The sequence below is a fragment of the Urocitellus parryii genome, chromosome 7, assembly GCF_045843805.1.
Source record: "Urocitellus parryii isolate mUroPar1 chromosome 7, mUroPar1.hap1, whole genome shotgun sequence".
Classification (NCBI taxonomy): Eukaryota; Metazoa; Chordata; class Mammalia; order Rodentia; family Sciuridae; genus Urocitellus; species Urocitellus parryii.
In genome coordinates this window covers 130,477,588-130,483,997 of record NC_135537.1, presented here as the reverse complement: position 1 = coordinate 130,483,997, position 6,410 = coordinate 130,477,588, and the positions used below count along the sequence as shown (strand labels likewise).

The 6,410-nt window shown below is 46.3% G+C and overlaps 1 protein-coding gene across 1 annotated transcript; it reads left to right on the top strand.

Moving 5' to 3' along the window:
* The first annotated feature begins 905 nt into the window (after nt 1-905).
* Nucleotides 906-1,826, top strand: LOC144256236 (olfactory receptor 3A2-like). The gene has a single exon (XM_077801326.1). The coding sequence runs from the start codon at nt 906-908 to the stop codon at nt 1,824-1,826; it is 921 nt and encodes a 306-aa protein (XP_077657452.1).
* The last annotated feature ends 4,584 nt before the right edge of the window (nt 1,827-6,410 follow it).

Here is a 6,410-nt window from a genome sequence, read left to right as displayed (position 1 = left end):
GGCTTTGCTTATTCCAAGGGCAATAGAGACAATGATATTTTTGATCCAGAGTTTAATGTATGTAAAAGACAATTCAATATGGCTCTCTGTGTACATGCCTGCTTAACTGGAGGATATCCCCTTAAACTGATGTCTCATTGGTCAATCTACCATGCCTAGCTGAGTGCAGAACAAGTAGAAAACAAGACGCTATGCAATATAAAATTGTAATCACACCAAGAAGCAATCAACATTTGGGGTATGCTTACTGCTTTGATTTTGGAGAGGCCATATTAACAGAATAAATAACCTTAAATCAAGCTGCAATCCAAAGACAACGTAAGGGCTTAAGTAACAACAAGAACACTAGCAATTCATTGAACTAGAGATTTTGAACATACAATTCAGAGTAGGGCCCCTCACTGTGGAAAAACATACTTGGTAGGTCTGACAATCACACTCATGGGTGTCTTCTGATTCCTGCTATACCTTGACTTCATTCTTTAGAGAAGTTTTTAAACCTAGATTATGTTTTTAAATGTTTTCTAGTTTCTCTGAAAATATTAATTTTTCTATTGCAAAAATCTGCTTATTAGTTTGAGCTGATCCCTCAGAGGAAAAAAAAAAAGGTAGGGAAATTCAACTAAACCTTATTACATTTAAAGTGGAAGTCTGCTTTTAATATGTTTTGCCAAGTATTCTGACCATTTCAGCTAGGAGACTATGGGAGGTAGGAAGTGGGGGCAGCACTAGACATCTCTAACAAGAGCAAAGTGAAGGTGTTGAGGGGATAGAGGAGGTCGACCAGTAAGGTGTGTTTGGGGGTGGGAAAATATTCACGTAGACAGGTAGAAACATTCCCATGGGACTTTGCAAGTAAGTGATTTAGAACATTTATGTCCTAGGACATCTCACTACAGCAACACATGGATCCAGAAGCTGGGATCAATAGGACAGCTGTCACCGAGGAGTTCATTCTACTGGGCCTGGTGGAAACAGAAAAGCTACAGTCCATGCTGTTTGTGCTCTTCTTCTTTGCCTACCTGGTCACAGTGGGGGGCAACCTCAGCATCCTGGCAGCCATCTTGGTGGAACCCAAACTCCACACCCCCATGTACTTCTTCCTGGGGAACCTATCAGCGCTGGACATTGGGTGCATCTCTGTCACTGTTCCTCCCATGTTGGATCATCTTGTGTCCCACAAGCGTACAATTTCCTATGATGCCTGCCTCACACAGCTCTTCTTCTTCCATCTGTTGGCTGGAATGGACTGCTTCCTGTTAACAGCCATGGCCTATGACCGATTCCTGGCCATCTGCCGGCCCCTCACCTACAGCACCCGCATGAGCCAGACAGTCCAGAGGATACTGGTGGCTGCGTCCTGGGCTTGTGCCTTCACCAATGCACTGACCCATACTGTGGCCTTAACTACCCTCAACTTTTGTGGACCCCAAGAAGTGAATCACTTCTACTGTGACCTCCCCCAGCTCTTCCAGCTCTCCTGTTCCAGCACCCAGCTCAACGAGCTGCTGCTCTTCGCTGTGGGTTTCATAATGGCAGGAACCCCTGTGGTTCTCATTGTCACCTCCTATATCCATGTGGCAGCTGCAGTCCTGCGAATCCGCTCTGCTGAGGGCAGGAAGAAGGCCTTCTCCACATGCGGCTCCCACCCCACCGTGGTTTGCCTTTTTTATGGGACAGGCATCTTCAACTACATGCGTCTGGGTTCAGAGGAGGCTTCAGACAAGGATAAAGGGGTTGGGATTTTTAACACTGTCATCAACCCCATGCTGAACCCACTTATCTACAGCCTCAGAAACCCTGATGTGCAGGGTGCTCTGAGATGAGTATTTGTGGGAAGGCAGTCGATGACCTGAGAAGTGACAGGATTCCTCCTTTCCTGCCTTCTCTGGACAGGAAACTTTGCCACGAAGGCAACAATCAATTAAAAATGGTCCATAACCATTTTCCCTATCTCTTAATGCCTGAAGATTAGTGTTATGTGTTTGTCCTACAAGGAGACCCTGCATAATTCATTCGTTTACCCATTCAATAAGTACCTGTTGAATTACTTCTATAATTCAGACTGTCTTTGAAGAAATTGGTGGACAGAATAGACAAAAGTCCCTTGACTCGTGAAACTCACAGGCTGTAAAATTCAGCAAGATTTATTTAGACACCACACATAGTGTATCACACAGTGACACTGCTATAAAGAAAAGCAAGTGTGAGGGCTATAAAGTTAGATACTGCCAAGCAAGGTACCTGGGCACGTGGCTACCTTATTTTTTACTATGCCCACTTTCTGGGTGGAGTTGAAGCCCCAGAAGCCCTGTATGTCTGGGATCAATGTCCCAAAGGATATTGGAAATGGAAGGGGACATGGTAAATTGGAAAATTCCATTTGGTTCATCACAGCTAAAGTATCTAAAAATGTCACTGTAAAGTTTCCTTCTGGTGGGTATATGAGATTCCCTTCAGACCAGAGTGCAGAAAGTTTTCTTTAAAAACCACAGGCCCAGGACCAGGGATAATCTCACCCAACTTAGCCTTTCACTCCAAGAAGATCAGTTCCTTTCTCCACTGTCACATAAGAATCTTATGGATGTTTAGGGGACAGGAACAGGAACGGTGTAGATAAGGAAAAACTCCACAGAATAGAAATTACATTAATGTACACATGATCCATATTAAGATCAAAAAAAATAATGACCCATCTCCACCCCTTGTCATGTATTTTTATCTATTTGATAGGTCACCTTCCTCACACATATGGGAAAGCCTTTGAAAGAATATTTACATCCCAGCCAGGTCCTTGGCCTATTCAATGTGAAACACCCAAGGCAAGCTTCCCTTTCCAACCTCCTTGCTCAGAAATTTTACATATCATTAAATGTCCCTGGGGGTGATAGTGATGTCTATCTGTGTGCTGTGTGTCTTCCTTTCTTCCACGCATCCTTCCTTCCCACCACCTTTTCTCTCCTTCATCTTTTTCTCTCTTTCTTTCTTTCATGGACTAACCTGAATATTTAATTTAAGGCTTTCAAGTGAAACTTGTCATTAAATACATTTTCTTATTTGTGCTTGAATTACCATTCCCTTTCATTTCCCAAATATGTTTAACAAGTATAAACCACATCTTCCCTGCCTCCTTGCCTGTCCTTCTTTTTTCATTATCCCATTTCTAATCATTCAACTTTTGGTGATGCTTCTAACTTTTTTTATTAATACATCAGTACAGCTCTAACTCAGAACATTTCCTCATCTTGATGTTAAGCCAAACTTTAGCCCATTGTTCCTGATTCCTGTCTTCTCTCCAGTCTCCCCGGGAGGATCACTGACTCTCTGGATGATTCTTCTGGCTCTCTGCTGTGTCGTCCCTGTGCCTGTCCTCTGGCTGCACCTGGGGCTTGGCCTCATTGTGATTTCTTCTCAGAGACCAGAGATTGAAGGATGGACTGAGATGGATGCAAAGAAAAAAATCTGAAAGCGAGAGGTAGAATGGTTTGGAGTAGAGCAGTGGAAATTGAATATAAGACTATCAGGAGGAGAGTGGTGGATGGGATGGTGAGCAAAAGAGGTAAGAAGGAGGGACAGAGGTGAGGGAAAAAACATGAAGGAACAGGAGATGAGAAGGGATGAGGGGATTTGGGGAATCAGACAAAATACTTCAGGAATGTCAATGAGAAAACAAATGACTGCAGAATAAATGAAGAATGGGCAGGGAAGGAGGAAGAGGAGGAAAGTCATTGTGTGGAATCCCTTCCATCAGTGTGTGTGACCGACTAATAACCTGCTTCAGCAGCTTTGAGGTCATTGTTGGGCCTTGACCTCCCTACCAAGAAAAACAGAGGTGTCGTGATGCCATTACCTGGGTACTTCTCCTCTTCAGCGTCCTCTGCTAGGGGGTGATTATAGAAGGACCCAGCATGAGAGTGACATGCAGGAGTGAGGCGGGGGGGGGGGGGATGTGTATTCTGGGAGATCATCCTCCATAACCATCAGCCATCAAAGCCCTCAGCCTCTCTGCCTTTGGGCCCACACCTGACAATTCTGTATGAAACACAAGATGAAGTGTGTCTCTTTCCTGACGCTCTTGAGTCTCCAGATACTTTGGGGTGGAAGACAGTATTCTTCTCTCAAAGGGAAAAATCCTTGTGAACAGAATCTAGGGATATGGGTTGTACTCACAGCATCCCAGCTCCTCCTCTGCTCTGTGGTCCTGGCAGGTTCCTGAACATGGTGGGCTCATTCCCTCCTGTACGAGGGAGTGGGACAAGATCATCTCTCCACAGTCTTTATGTTTAGTGACATCTGAGTATTATCATCTGCCTGTAAACATCAAAAAACATTTTGAGGGCATTATCTACCACCCTTTATATCACTCCATGTACCCCAGTAGCATTTAACACAGCCCCCAACTCATCTTACATATGACCCCAAAAGGTCCCCAGGGCCTTGGCAGTGGCTACTTCTGAAAAGTTACCCCTTGCTCATCTCCTGCCCATCCTCCTAGACCAAAATATTTCCTGACAAGTGCAGAAGTTCTATTTCCCTTGGGTTTTCTCTCTTTGTACCCCAAATGTATATATATACTTATTTTAAGATTTTCCAGAAATGTCATACCTGATTATGGAAACATTTACTTGATAGCATTTGTCAATTAGAAAATAAAAATCAGTATAATAGAGGAAAGGGACCAGGAGTTGGAGGAAGGGAGGGGTGAAGGGAGTGCTAGAGAGTGATATTGGCCAAATTATATTGTTATGTTGTGCAAATATACAAATGTGTAACAACAAATTCCATCAATGTTTACAACTATAATGGATCAATAGAACAAGTGTATGAGTGGGCGGGGGGAATCATACAAAAAAGAAAGCACCAATCAAAAATAAATAAATTTGAGCAGCCTGCAGCAGGGTCCCGGAGATCCAGGCCAACTGATTCGCGTGGCCTGCCCTGCGGCTACAGAAGGCGTGGCGCCTCAGTGAAGCCATAAATTAGCAAGCAGGGAGGTTAGGGAAGGCCATTAGGTGGAATCCCACCAGCCAAGCCCACACGGACCCTTGGGCCGAGCACGGGATCTCAGAAGGGGAAGGAAGCGGTACAGTCCCATCCCCCACAGCGGACACTCCACCGAGGCAGTCAGCGGCCACCATCCGGGAAAGCTGAAGGATACACCGCCACTCTCCTTCAGAGTGCAACATCAAAACAGGTCGGTGTCATTCAGCTCACCCCCCAGACAGCGGGAATTCGCATAAAATCTCTCCTAGGCTTGCCGGGAGAGGGAGTATCAAGCTGAGCCTCCATAAAGACTAGGGAAACCAGAGACACCTGACCTCCAACCCCTCCTCCCAGTAGCAGCCAAAACGAAACCTGGCTAGCCAGCGCTGGGGGAGGGGCAAGCAGAAAAAATCAAAGTGATAGAGTGCCAGGGATCCCAGCAGCCTGCAGCAGGGTCCCGGAGATCCAGGCCAACTGATTCGCGTGGCCTGCCCTGCGGCTACAGAAGGCGTGGCGCCTCAGTGAAGCCATAAATTAGCAAGCAGGGAGGTTAGGGAAGGCCATTAGGTGGAATCCCACCAGCCAAGCCCACACGGACCCTTGGGCCGAGCACGGGATCTCAGAAGGGGAAGGAAGCGGTACAGTCCCATCCCCCACAGCGGACACTCCACCGAGGCAGTCAGCGGCCACCATCCGGGAAAGCTGAAGAATACACCACCACTCTCCAACAGCTTGCAACATCAAAACAGCCAGCAGCAGGACCCCGGAGATCCAGGCCAACTGATTCGCGCGGCCTGCCCCGCAGCTACAGAAGGCGTGGCGCCTCAGAGAAGCCATTAATTAGCAAGCAGGGAGGTTAGGGACTGCCATTAGGTGGAATCCCGCCAGCCAAGCCCACCGCCCACGCCCGGAACAGGCCCAGCGACCTGCCAGCATTATAGTCACGACACCCCAATTGGAATAGGGACAGAGCAGAGCCGCCTTCCACTCCCGGAACAGGCCCAGAGAGCCGCCAGCGTGGTAGACACGTCACCCCAATTGGAGTAGGGGCACAGCCGCTGCCCGCACCTGCAAGGGAGACTTTTCAAGTATACAAGAGCAACATAAATAAATAGGGGGTAAATTTCAAAACACAACAGTTGCACCAAGCAGAAAGAAACGCGAGCAGTATGAAAAGACAAGGAAAGAAAGGACCACAAGCAATGCAGGTCAACTCAACTTTAGAAGAGGTAATAGCTGCAACAGATGGAATATCAGATAAAGAGTTCAGGATATACATGCTTCAGATGATCTGGAGTCTCAAGGAAGACATGAGACAGCAAAATCAGACAATGAAAGATCACATTGACAAACAAATCCAGGAAGTACAAGATCAATTTCACAGGGAGATAGAGGTTATAAAAAACAAACAAATTGAAATTCTAGAA

Bases quoted from the DNA above. Each gene is read 5' to 3' on its own strand.
- LOC144256236 (XM_077801326.1), top strand. From the start codon at position 906: ATGGATCCAGAAGCTGGGATCAATAGGACAGCTGTCACCGAGGAGTTC.